Source organism: Hemitrygon akajei, chromosome 32, assembly GCF_048418815.1.
Source record: "Hemitrygon akajei chromosome 32, sHemAka1.3, whole genome shotgun sequence".
Taxonomy (NCBI): Eukaryota; Metazoa; Chordata; class Chondrichthyes; order Myliobatiformes; family Dasyatidae; genus Hemitrygon; species Hemitrygon akajei.
In genome coordinates this window covers 25,860,133-25,874,322 of record NC_133155.1, presented here as the reverse complement: position 1 = coordinate 25,874,322, position 14,190 = coordinate 25,860,133, and the positions used below count along the sequence as shown (strand labels likewise).

General features: G+C 40.3%; 1 protein-coding gene across 2 annotated transcripts in view; it reads right to left on the bottom strand.

Annotated features, from left to right (window-relative positions):
• Positions 1–14,190, bottom strand: part of LOC140719685 (glutamate receptor ionotropic, kainate 3) — a 554,019-nt gene that overhangs the window by 360,508 nt on the left and 179,321 nt on the right. Inside the window, exons 2-3 of one of the 2 annotated variants that reach the window (XM_073034483.1) lie at positions 4,253–4,420; positions 1,817–2,074 (exon numbers count right to left, since the gene is read on the bottom strand). In XM_073034483.1, coding sequence (XP_072890584.1) covers positions 1,817–2,074; positions 4,253–4,420 — 426 coding nt within the window. Of the gene's footprint in view, positions 1–1,816; positions 2,075–4,252; positions 4,421–14,190 lie in introns of those variants that run through there. The other variant, XM_073034485.1, reaches the window with a different exon arrangement.

Below are 14,190 nucleotides of genomic sequence, written 5' to 3'. Positions count from 1 at the left end.
AGATTTAAATAATGGAGGAAGGATAACTCATGATAAGGATCAGGCTCTATTACAGTAAAAGTCCAAGCTCAAGGCAAATAATAGACTGGGAAAGGAATACATCAGAGGCAAAGGCAGCATTCAATTACAGCTAATATGAAAGAGAAATCTGAGGTTCAGAGCTGTCTTTTGAGGACATATTGGACAGGTTAGGCTTGTACCTGCTAGACTTTAGCACAGTGAGAGAGGATTTAAGTGAAACATAGAGGATCCTGAGAAGACGTGGAAAGGATGTGAGAGAGAATCTAGAAACCGAGGTCATTCTTTAAACACTGAACAGAAATTAGGCATTTTTGTTTTTAAGATGGTCATGAATCTTTGGCACGCTTTTCAAAGGGCTCTGGAAAGTTGACTTTGAATACGTCAATGACAAAAGCAGAGAAAATTGGGAATAGGTAGGTGAAAAATAAGCAGGGGTATACAGGAATGCAGATCAGAGGTTGCAGGAAGATCAGAGAATCTCATTTTATAGCGGAGAAGGCTTGGGGGAGGATGCTGAGTGTCCTGAACCTTCCCTTGTTTTATATATTTGTATGTTTAGTATACAAGCTTTCAAAATATGTGTGGGATGGTTAGGACTTGATGAAATGATGACAAAGGTAGTCCAACTGATTTGTACATAGACCTTCTGAAGACATTTGATAAGGTAGCCCATGTTGGCAAAATTGAACCTCATGAAATTAAGGACGATGGATGAATGCGTAAGGGACTGAAAATGGAAGGTAATGGTGAACACTTCTTTTACAGCTGGCATAATGTGAACTCTAGTGTTCAGTATTAGGACGAATGCACTCTTTGATCTGTTAACGGCATGTTCTTGGGAATATTGTGCCCGCACAAAACTCAGGAAAATGAGTACTGAGTGAGAAGGCTAGCAATGGAGAGTTGGATGGCAATGGCAGACTAGGGAACTGGTCAGCCACTCAACGGGTGAACGTAATGTGGAGAAATGCAAAATTATTCATTGTGGTAAGAAGAACAAGGGGAGGAAATAGAGGGATTTAGATTGAGAGACTTGGACATGGACGTGCACATCCTTACTAACATCAGGGTGAAATATCTATTAAAAAGATCTGAAATTCTTTTAGAAGTACCAATGTAGGTTTTTTTTTAATATAAAAGCAAGATGTAGTGCTATAAATTGAAAAAAACTATAAATCCATATCTGGAGTATTGTGGCCAATTATCAGAAGAACGCTTCGCTTTTTGTTGATTATATTGTACTTCTTTCTTAAACTGTAAATGTCCACAAGAAAATGAATCGCTGGGTGGTATATAGTGACATTAAGGTACTTTGATAATAAATTTATTTTCAACTTTGTATTATGTTTTGAGAAGGATGAAAGGGGAGAAGTGAATTGTTGAAATGGGTGAGGAATGACAGAATTCAACTAAGCCAAGAGACTCAAGATAGCCGATCTTTGGGGTAGCAAGGCTAAGGGTTGATTGAAACAGTGGCGATAAAAACACATGATAAACTTTGACTGGAAAGGCAAACAGCTGCTGGCAGTAGGAGGGCAGTAATTAGGGACATGGTGCATTGTTATGCTCTGAAATAATGGAAGCAGTTTCAATAATAACTTTTCAAAGGAAATAAATATCTGAAAAGCAATTAAGTAAATATGAGGCTGGTAATTTGTTCTTTTTCAAAGACCCAACAAAGACATGATGAGTAGAAGTGCCATGTTGTTTTATGATTGCATTCTCTGATTTCCATCCACTCTCTATTTCATACGCACCCCCCTCCATTTAGTCACGAGCCCAGATCTTGACTTACCAGTGCTATCGTCATAAACTACTGTGGCCGTCCGCCATTTTAGAAACTGCACAAGGTCCAGAATGGCATAGCTCAGTGAGGAATAGTCAGGATAAAAGTTGGTGTAGAAGGAGTCCCTGTTGTCCATGGGATGATGCTTCCATCGGATCTGGATGTGAGGGACTTCCAGTGCATTGCAGATAGATTGAACGGCATTGGATGAGGAACTATGAGAAGGCCCGAATATTGCCACCACTCCCAAAGACAGCTGATCACAGGCTGAATCAAAAAATCAGAACCACCAACTATGACAAGCATGTGTTGATATAGTGACACTGCTAATAAATCTTTCATTGTATAATTTGCAAAGAAATTTCATTTTATCAGACTATGTTGACTTTAGCATCAAGAGAATTACCTTGGAGAAGGCCATGACTGTGAGGAGGAAGATAATTTAAGGTACATTTGCTTATTTATATTAAAATAAATGCAATTTTCTCTCACTGACTCATTCCCTGAGTAAATATTTTCCACGAGAGCACTTCGACTGTGTACGTTGGCAGACCAAGAATGGTTGTGGCTTTACTTAACTTTGCAAAGAGACTGGGAAGATCCCCACTAGTTTATAGCGTGTTTCTAAATATCCATGACCTTTACCCACCAACCCCAAACTCCCATCATCCTCTAACCTACCATCCTATTGCAGGTTGAGTAGAGAGTAACTAAGTATTAATATTAATAATTTCTTAATATCTCTTGGACACTAATTAAACTTCACAAAACTGAAGTGTTTGACATGCTTTTTGAAGGTGCATTTTGCCCTCCATCTGGAAGTCCACTGATTTAGCTCTTTAATGGTATGACAAATGACAAGACCTATGTTTAATGGAATATCACCTTCTCAAAGTTGGTTGATCCAGAGTTCGAAGGTGGAAAAATGTAGCATTTCCTATGTTCCTCTATATTTACATTTTTATCTTACACCAACTGTAATTTGTTTTGCTTTGCTAGGTGGTATCAATAGTCTCAGGTTCTCTCAATGTTACTCCTCTCCAATTTCCTATATAAATGTGACTGTCCATTGGCCTTGGCCTAGAATTTTAGTGCTCAGTGGCGACATCTGCTGGATTGCAATGTGCATGTGAAGCCACTGCTGCCATTTTTGTAGTCGGAAATAGTGTGGAGTGTGCCCAGGAAAGAATGTTTAACACAAGGAATGAGTCCCACCAGTGCACTATTTAATGCATTTCCACTAAATCCTTCATCTTTCTTGAGATGCCTGTCAAAGAGTCGAAACACAGCAATGAAACAGATTTTAGGTAAAGCCATCAATAAAGATTTGGAGAGATCAAAGTCCTCTAATCTTCTCTACCATCCCCAAGTCAAAGTTACCATCAAAGAGGTGAGATATCTGCAAATAATTCTCCCCAGTCTTTCAAAATGTTCATGCCATACTGTCCAATAACTTACAACAATTCAGTGTAGGAAGTTGGAGCTCCAGGCATTGTGGCCAGAAAAGTAAGATCAGTTAGTGAAGTGCATGTAACTCCCAAGATCACTCGCAATCAATGTTCAAAAATCCTACAGCCAAGTTCCCAAGCAAGTTAAAGCCTGTAGTTAAATTTCTCAAAATCCAAGTGTGCACTTAAGACAGACCAGTCGCTCATGAAAGAGGACCAATAAAGAGGTCAAGGTTCAGAGAGAAACTCATATGAAGACAGAGTGTGGTACAGCACAGGAAAAGGGCCTTTGGTGCACCGACAACAATTCCAATTCCAACTAAATTCCACGTGGTCCATATTCCTCCATCCCCTGCCCGTTCGGGTGCCTGTCTATGTGCACCTTACACACCATTTCCACCACACCCCAGCAGCACATTCCAAACACCTCCCATTCCCTGCATGGAAAAAAAACCTTCCTCGCAAATCTGCTTAAACCTTCCTCCTCTCACCTTCAGATTTGACTTCCACCCTGGAGGGAGAAAAGACTCTGGCTACCTATCCTGTCCTTGCCTCATAATAGGTCAACCCACAGCCTCCGAAATTCCAGAGCAAGTAAGACATTCCAATGTTTGTCCAACCTTTCCTTACAGCCAACACTCTCTCATCTAGGCAGAATTCTGGTGGACCTATTTTACACTCTTTCCAAATATTTTCTATCTGCCCTGTAATGTGACACCACCCAGTACCGCACACAGTATTCAAAATGAGGCCTGTCCAAAGCACGTTCACCTACAATGCGACTTCCCAACTTTTTATTGCATACCCAGGCAAATGCACCATACACTTTCTTTACCTCCATATTTAATTGTTTTACCACTGGATAGTATGAATCGTTTAAAAAAAATCCACAAGCACACAGTTACAAAAAGCACACAGTTAAGCAAAAAAATTAAAATGTATTTGTATGTTAGCTGCCATTCCTAAGGGAGTAACTTCTTCTGAAACAGGGACGTACCTTTTCGAGATGCCTCAAAACTGTCGTAGATGTTTATTCTTTGAATGTCGTACGTCAGAGTTGTGTTGGGGAGCAGGGTCCTGTTCCTGTTGATGTTATTGACGGCAAACTTGAAGGCCAGCTCTTCTGCTCCCACAGATCCTCCTTCCACTAACTCAAAGATCCCACCTGCAACAGAAAGGCAGAGGGTCACCAAACGCACGGGAACATTTGCCCGTGCAGGGATGGGGGAGGAGGGGTTAGATCATCTCTGGTCGTAGAACTAAAGCAATAAGATACATGTTACACTGGAGCATTTCTGCTGACTATTATTTCAACGTGTCCTTGACATTACTAGAATTAGTGGACGGAGATTACATTTTCATCATTTCCACACAAACAATTCATGGGGGTGTGAGTGGAGGTGGGGGTAAAAGGTGGGAGCAGTGGATAGATCTCTTCTACTCTCTGATTAATTCATGATGAGATATTGGGCCTACTTGAGTATATTTGTCTTAACATGCAATATGTACATCAAAACTGTTTTGCACCTATTAAAACCCACTAATAACTATCACAGTGGATCAATCAGCAACAGCTGAGAGACTGTCCCATTTATTCCATTTCTGGAGTTACCAACAAAACTTTATTGTGGATGCATAAACTATCATCAGTGTTTTTCTACTCACAGAGAACTTAGAAACCCCTACATTGACTACTGAGTTTGCTATGCCCCACTTTTCCCCACCAGTATCACTGATACAGACAGTGGCTGCATCTATTTGTGTGCCTTAGTGAAAAAAGGCTGCAACTAGTCCCTTTGATATGCTGTACCTTAAAGTATCTCGAGCCTCCTGTAGCCCAGGAGTTTGATCAGGTCAAACCATCACATGGGAGGTGCCCAGCTCAGCACTGTGCACCACTTTCTACACTTCCCCTCACATTAATGCCAGTTTTTTACCCTGTGGTACTGCACCTTCTTGGAGAGAAGGTGCAGCCTATTCACTTCCTCTCACGGCAGGGAAGTGGCGAGCTAAATGCAAGTTCAGAGGGTAATTTCTTAGGGGAAACTTGTAGACACAACCTTAGACATGGTTCCCTATTAAACCATTACAATGAATACTTAATTAAAACTTCCACTAATTTCCCACTCTTTTTGTGGGCAACATGAGTGGGTGCTAATACTATGCAGAGAATCTGTTTAGCATTACAATACTGAATTAAACTCCAGTTTCTAGGCAAGAAAATTCAATGACCTTTTAAAGTGAGTCACTTTCATTTGGTGTTGTGTTTTTATTTAATTGCGAACATAACGCAAACTTGGATCCCACGTCCAACTCTATCAAACAAAAGTTGGTGGATACAAGGGATTACATGGACAGATTAGTTATTCTGTTCCTAAATAGCTTCCTTTTCCTATCCAAAGACCATGGTTCCTGTCCTTGGAAAGCCTGTCAGGTTGAAGTGAGGTGCAATGAAACAACTGCTTTAGGTCAGATGCCTCCATACCACTGGTTGTCAACTATCCCTAAATGCCAACAAGCAGCAACAAAATGCCACCAATTGGGGCAACATGGTAGCATAGTGGTTAGCTGAACATTTTACAGTGCAGGTGACCCGGGTTCAATTCCCGCCGCTGCCTGTAAGGAGTTTGTACGTACGATCTCCCTGTGACCACATGGGTTTCCTCTGGGTGCTCTGATTTCCTCCCACAATCCAAAGACATACCAGTTGGTAGATTAGGCTCAGATTAAATCAGGGGATAGTTAGGCAGTTAGTTAGTAAGTAAATAAACATATAAAATCTTATCCCTGTTCTACACTTTCTCCATTGACTCTTATGTCCTACCACAGCTTCAATAGACAACAGACAATAGGTGCAGGAGTAGTCCATTCGGCCCTTTGAGCCAGTACCGCCATTCACTGTGATCATGGCTGATCATCCACAATCAGTACCCCGTTCCTGCCTTCTCCCCATATCCCTCGACTCCGCTATCTTTAAGAGCTCTATCTAACTCTTTCTTGAAAGCATCCGGAGAATTGGCCTCCACTGCCTTCTGAGGCTTCCACACAATTAAATTCCCACAATCCAAACCTTAGCTCCCAACTATTTTCTAAACCCTCAATTCAAAATCTAAAGGCTCCAATCTTTTTTTGACAATTCTAGAAATAAATGCTGTGATCTCTTCCCAACCATCACTCGGTTCAAAACTTGAAGGTCTCAATCTGTAACCAGCTCACAGTCCAAACCACGAAGAAGCCGATCTTTCTTTTATGACCGTCTGGTGCAAGCTCTAATGAGCACTTGTGTTCTAAAGCAAGCTGCAGTCTTATCGGCTGCAGGAAACTGGGTATGATCCTTAAATCCTCCCTCATAGATTCTTCCTGTCTCTCAGTCACTGTCTGAGCATTTTATAACAAAGTAGGTAGAAATACATCCTTTTGCCACAGCGCATATTCTTTGAAAATTCTATCCAGTAAATCTCACTCTTTCCCCTGAGCCCTACCAATGTTTCTGCTTTAAGTATATATTCAATTTCCTTTTGAAAGCTTTTGCCAATAATTCTACTCCCTACTGAAAGCTTTTCTCATGACACTCCTATGTTGTGTGACAAAGCCTTCTCGAAATCTATCGCTGTATATATAAAAAAAAGCAAAGCCTTTATATTTCAACACAGTAGGCATTTGGACATAACTGGACACAAACCTGAACCACATGCTCAGAAACCAATTATCCTTTCCCAAAGCCTTAATCCCCATCCACTCTATGACAGTAACATAACAATTGCTGAATGGAGTGCTTGTATATTACAATAGTTTAATCGGGTAATGGGTGACAAAATGACGAGACCAAGAACAACTCTGATAATTTAAAAATAAACATAATTAAACAGTTCATTAAAACTTCAGGAGAGTATTGCTTGGATTTATTTCAAAGGTAACAAAGCAGAGAGTGAAGGGGTTACATAATAAATGAACAACCTTTCACAAAGTGACCAGGCTCTCATAAAAATGGCCAAAATTTCCGCATGCAAGTGGTATTTTTAATTTAAATTTGTGGTAATCAATCAAACTGCTGTCACCAATTAAAAGTATCATAACTCATCATAAAAGGCACTTTCTCATTAAGAATGGAGCAATAAAAGAGAGTACAAAACACACAGATGAGTGTCATGAATAATATCAGAGGAACTAAACACTTTTTTAATTGGATCTGTCTTTGTAAAACTACTTCATTGATCACAAGGAGTGATAGATTTATGTTGGTTCATGTAGTTTAGCACCAACGGGTGGGTGTAAAGCTTCCGCAATGTTTCCTGGATAGGCCCTTTCTAAGTTCACAATGACCACAGCATCCGCTCCACGAGGAGAATGGAAAGGTGGCAAGGAAACACCAATCCCTTTGAGCGGAAAATCCTACAAAAGGTAGATGATTCAGCCCAGTACATCACAGGTAAAGCTCTCACAATCACTGAGCACATCTACCTGAAATGCTATTGCAGGACATCAGCATCCATCATCAGGGACCCCCACCACCCAGGCCATGTTCTTATCTCACTGCTGCTATCAAGTTGAAGGTACAGGAGCCGAGGCACTCGCACCACCAGGTTGAAGGATAGTTACTACCCCTCAACCATCAGGCTCTTTAAAGAAAGAGGACAACATCACTCCCTTAACCATCCACTGAGATGTTCCCACAACCAAAGATCTCACTTTAAGTACTCTTTGCCTTGTAATCTCATGTTCTCATTATTTATTACTATTTACATATATTTGCATTCACACAGTTTGCTGACTTCTGCACCTGACTGATCTTTCATTTATCTTGTTGTAGTTACTATTCTGTAGATTCGCTGAGTCTGCCTACAGGAAAATGTACCTCAGAGTTGTATATGGCGACATATATGCATTTTGATAATAAACTTTACTTTGAACGTTGATTAGTGGCCCTTTAGGAGGTTAAACCTATTTGAAGAGACCTGGATGCATTAACTCAGGATTAGAGTCAGCGAGATACAATGCCCAAATAGGCCCAATGATTCACTGAGTCAATGTTGCCTAGCAACTACTCATTTACACTAATCCTGCATTAATCCCATTTTTATTCGCTCCACATTCTCAATTACTCCCCCTAGACTCCACTACTCACCCACGCATGAGGAGCAATTTACAGTGGCCCACATGTCTTTGGGATATGGATGAAACTGGAGCACCCAGAAGACATCAATGTGGTCACCGAGAGAACTATGGCAAATGCAGGAAAGTGAAGCATATGATTAAAGAGAATGTGAATTTAGAACTGAGATGCAAGAAAGAATGGATATCAACAAAACCAATTAGCTTAAGAAGCATGGTCTTTGCAGAAAGCATGATCCTGCAATCAGTCTGCCCAACCTTATCAAATGTTAGCAAGTGGGGCACCAAGTATCAATTGATGGCCAATTTTGTTTTTATTGTATGCGTCAAGCAAGAAATCTCAAGCATCTAACCTAGAAATGTGTCCAAGAAATTTGGTGGCATATTTCAAAAGTGCACTGTGACTTAAATTCTCTGGAAACACTGGGGTTGTCACATGAGTGGATTGACAGCAGAAGAGGTGATAGAACTGGAGCTTCAGAAATGGCACAATGCATTCAAATATCTCAGTAAGATGCAAACCATGCTTAGATGCAGTAGTATTTTGTGATATTTATATCAACATCCATTCATTCAAACTGTAATTAAATATAAATGCTGCAATTAAACTAGAACATCTAGGTAAACCACTGCTCTTCTGGGAGTGTCTTAAGGCAACATTCAGATCTTAATCATAGTGAGAGTGATTAAGAGAAAATTGACTACAATTACTGCAATAGGTCAGCCAGCCTCTCAATGCCCCACCTCCCCATACAGGGCTCACACGCTCAGATTAAATTAAGCACAAAAATTTAAGAGCCATCTTAAAATTTTAAATTTAAGATCGCTAAGCACAAAAATGACTCACATTATGAGGGCTTGGAGAATTGGTACCATCTTTTTGGAAATTTAACTGACCCAGAAAAATCAGATTGTTCTGTCCTTCGAGCAATCAATCTATGTTTTTACTATGTGATTAAGCACATTCAGCTTTCATTTAGAAATGAACAGTTTCAGATCTGATTTAGGTCACTTCCTGTGCAGTCAGGAAAGAGTAGTACGAAAGCACATTAGCTGGCAGAAGGCCAGAGATTTATGTTAGGAGCTGAAGAAGTTTCTATCTAAAGCCATCCTGTCATTTCCCCCAGCAGAAGCATTGCTTTTAAAATCCTTTTTCACAATGTAATGCCGTAGTGTCCCCAATAAACCGAAGGAGCTAGAACACTACATCCTGACTCTCAAGTCATTTTTGAGTGGAGATTGGCTGACTGTCTAGTTGATGTCACACCACCTCAGCGAGGGTTGTACACAAATATTTAGGGGATCAAAATAAGTAGCCAGGTAAAGATAAATTGTCATTGGCATTGATGGCTGCTTGCTCTGGATCTGTAAAACTGATACTGCTATTCAACATGCAATTAAGATAACTGTTACTTATACTTTCACTGCATGAACAATTATTTTTTCCTGTTACTGGTCCTTTTTCATCATTTTTTAAATATTGAAGAAATATGTGGTTAGAAGTGCGAACTTCTAATTATTTTCTGGCAGGAGTAGATCAACATAATATCAAAGCTGCTCTTTTCCTCATTGCCTTTCTGAAAAGCCACTCCAGTCTTATTTACGCATTTAATTAATGTAGTGCACACTTTCCAAATGGGATCCAAAGCATTGCGCAAAGTTGACCTGCGTATTGTAATCAGCTGGAAATATAGTGCTCTACTTAAATGACACTAAGCACATGTGCTGTTAATTTGACCTCAGTCTTAGAAGCTACTGATCAAGATCTTTATCCACTAATTTCCTGGAAGAGGAAGTTGACATTTGGTGTAATGATGAACCAAACACATCACCAATGTTTGGTGACATGAATGAGACAGTGGGACAGCCCTGCAGATCTTGAGTTTAAGAAGTGGAAATAAACAATGAAAGCAATGATAAGAAAGGTGAATTTGAGGGAATGATTTCTAAGTCGAATCATGTTCACATACTAACAAGAAGGAGAAGCGAAGGACTGGGTTTAGAGTGAAAGGGAAGCAAATGTAAGAAAATGTTAAGATTTTGAACTTAACATTTAAGAATTTTCCTAATGAAGTGAAAACCTTGAGCAGGAGACTTGTCACAGTTGGTTTGCCACCAGAAAGGTAGTTTGCCAGTGATTACGAATTATCATATCATTAACCTTGTGTTCTCAGTTGTAATGGCCAGGCTTATTTTTCCCAGTGATATGGCTTCATTATTAAGCAAGTATAACAATACCCCCTGACAAACAGATGGACTGAGAGCTAGATGCAGTTTTCATAAGGCTAAATTGAACAACTCAGATTGTGATTTTGAATACTCACATTTAAATGCATTTGTCTAACTTGGCATTTTTTCTGAGCAATTTATTCATAAGTAACATAGAATAACTTGTCATTTTACTGTCATTATTTTGTCAACACCTTACTGTCTACATTCAAAGCATAAAGCCACGGATACACTTCCCAAGAGTGAATATTTCAATATTTTGAAGGGCACTTCAGAAATTTGCGAATATTTGTCAGAGACACAAAGACAGAAAAGTACATGAAAACATAATTCTGATGGAACACTACTTGAGAAGCTATAGATGACATATAGCGTGAATTTTATTTATTTAAAAAATTGAATTATTTATTCTGGCCCTTCAAGCCACACCACCCAGCAATCCTCTGATTTAATCCTATAGTCTAATTTACAATAACCAATTAACCTACCAAGAAGTTCACCTTTGGGCTGTGGGAGGAAACCAGAGCACCCGGAGGACACCCATGCAGTCATGGAGAGAACATACAAACTCCTTACAGGCAGCGGTGAGAATTGAACCCAAGTCTCCTCTTTTGCAGAGCATTGTGCTAACCCAGGCATGGGCAAACTACGGCCCGGGGGCCATATGCGGCCCGTTAAGCTTTTTAACCCGGCCCGCAGAACTTGATGAAATTATATTAATAAACCTTGTTAATGTTTTTTTCCCCACAATTCTGGCATTTTCGCCACAACAAAACTAAATCCAGACTTTGATGCGCTGGCTAAAAAGGGAGACCAACAACACTGTTCCCACTGAAATTAAAAATAAGTTTCTTTGTTGTGTTATGTAAAAAATGCATTTGAAAATATTTTTTTCAATAAGCCTTACATGTTACATGTCATTTCTGTTAAGTGATGGACATGAGTAGTGCGCAGGTGCACGTACGTTCTCAAAATAAAAAATGCGCTCCAGATCAAATAACGCGCTCCGCATACTGGCGCGCTGTCACTGTTCTGTCAGTGACACTGGTTGTTGTTGAGTTTTGGCACAGGGGACAATTGAATAAGAAGGAGCAGGACAAGTAGACCTGCATCTTCTACTGTTTTTGAAATAAAGACAGTCAGGAAGAGAGTGATGATGATAATATCTTGAAGGATAACAGAATTTTCAGTGCTTTAAAATAATAACTGTTACTATTAAAAAAAGCTGTATTTTATTCATTTAATTTTCAGTGTTTTAAACGTCATTTCAATAAATAGCTAAATACCATGGGACTTCAAAGACAGATATTTTGTTGTAATGCATTTGTTCATTTTCAATTGAAATTAAAGCACATGTTTTCTACATATCCCATGATATTTTATCTTCTCTTATGAGGTGTATTACCAAAACACTCCGTCCATCTGCTCCTGGTCCGGCCCCCCTGTCAAATTTTAGAACCCTTTGTGGCCCACAAGTCAAAAAGTTTGCCCACTCCTGTGCTAACCTCTATGCTACTGTGCCACCTGTTGTATCTAATTAAAATTTTCACTGTGAAGTTGAAGATAACACATGACTGAGTTTTTAATTATTTTAATCTACTTTATGACCTGTAACATTGTTATCCGAGCTGACCGTATCTAACACGGATTACAATTATTCTGCTAATTAATGCAGCAGAGCTGGTATTGTCATTTCTTGGTTGAAAATTCAGTAGCTGATCCTTGTTTTAAAGTTACAAATCCAAATTCTTTGAACTATGAAAATAAAACTGAAGAAAATTGTTCCGCGAAATTCAGAGCTAAAATTTCCATGGAACAGTTTCAGAGACGTGAGCTTTCGCGATCTCCTGGGGGACTTGTCAAGGATGAGCACGGGTACAGAGAGCGAGGCGGCCATCGCTGGGGCTGGACACTGCATCAATTCCTAATGGCAGAACGTGAACCTATGGCTGCCTCCATTATTCCACGCTGATCAAACCTTCGAGAATGAGGGTGAAAAATGAACAATTGTTCTGCACTGCCTGGCTGTGTTTGACTGGTTGCCCTCTTTTCTCACTGCTAGCGCCGGGCGGGAGGTGCAGGAATCTTGGATCCCAGGTTCGGGAGCTGTGTTGTCCTGCAGCCATCAGACTCCTGGACCAGCTTCACTGGCCTCAGCACCCAACGGGCTCCATAGCTGTGGACTCACTTTCGGGGACCCTGCAGTTTATGTTCAATGTGTTTTCGTTTGCTATTTTTCTATTATTTCTGAGATTTGATCAAGGCGCTTCAGTACTGACCCGATTCTGCAGCTTCGGCCTACAAGCATCAGCACTCACCTCAAGTGTGGAACCTTCTCTATGGATGCGGCCTGCAGCCATCAGCCTCCTGAACCAGCTTTGCTCACTGAACTGGCTCTGTGGCTGTGCACACACTTTCGGGGACCCTGTGGTTAATGTTCAGTGTGTTACTTGCTTTTTTTCTTGTTTGTATGATTTACTCTTTTTTTCACACACTGGGTGCTTGATGGCCTTTGTTATGTGGGTTTTTATTAATGGGGTCTTTTGTGCTTCTTGGTTTTGTGACTGCCTGCAAGAAGTCTAATCTCAAGCTGTATACATTATACGTACTTTTATAATACAGTCGGCCCTCCTTATCCGCAAATTCCGCATGCACGAATTCAACCAACTGCGAATCGCGAAAACCCAGGAGTGCTCTTCCAGCACTTGTTGTTTGAGCATGTACAGACTTTTTTTTCTTGTCGTTATGCCCTAAACAATGCAGTATAACAACTATTTTGCATAACATTTACATTGTATTAGGTATTATAAGTAATCTAGAGATGATTTAAAGTATATGGGAGGATGTGCGTGGGTTATCGTGGATCGGGATTGAAAAAAATCGGAAGTTCTCTTACTAAGTAAGTCGGAACAGGTACATCTGTTATCATTTAGCGTCAGTTAGTCAAACGTTTGTCTTAGTATATAGTATATATTTTACCTTTCTATGCATATAAAACACTTAAGAACGAATGTTTCAGCACCGGGCTCGGGAACTTCTTCCCGAGTTCGAACCAGTGACAGGCTGCTATCGAGGGCGCTCTCCATCGTGCCGGGTTGATGTGAGGATCAAAAACTGAAAACCCCAAAACCCAATAATTAAACCATGGCATTGCTTAGTAATAATTGTAGCTTTCATCGGGACACAGCCTCTCTCACCTTATCCTTTAAAATTGTTCCAATCGTTGACCAACTGTAGCCTAACGCTTTTCCAATAACCGACGGCATTTCACCTCTTTCCGATCGCTTTATTATTTCCACTTTATTTTCAATCATGATCGTGATTATTTTCATGAACAGAAACACTGCGGATTCAGATCTCTGCCGTTGGGCCCTAATGTCCACCACACTGAGATAGGTTAAATAAGGTCTGGGGTTCCGCTGGGTCCTAAGATCCACTGCATTGAGACCGGTTGAATAAGGGACTTGAGCATCCGCGAGTTTTGGTATCTGCGAGTGGTCCCGGAACAAATCCCCCACAGATAAGGAGGGCCGACTGTAAATGTACTTTGAACTTACTAGAAGTTGAGGAGACAGTGAAACGATAGTTTAGTTC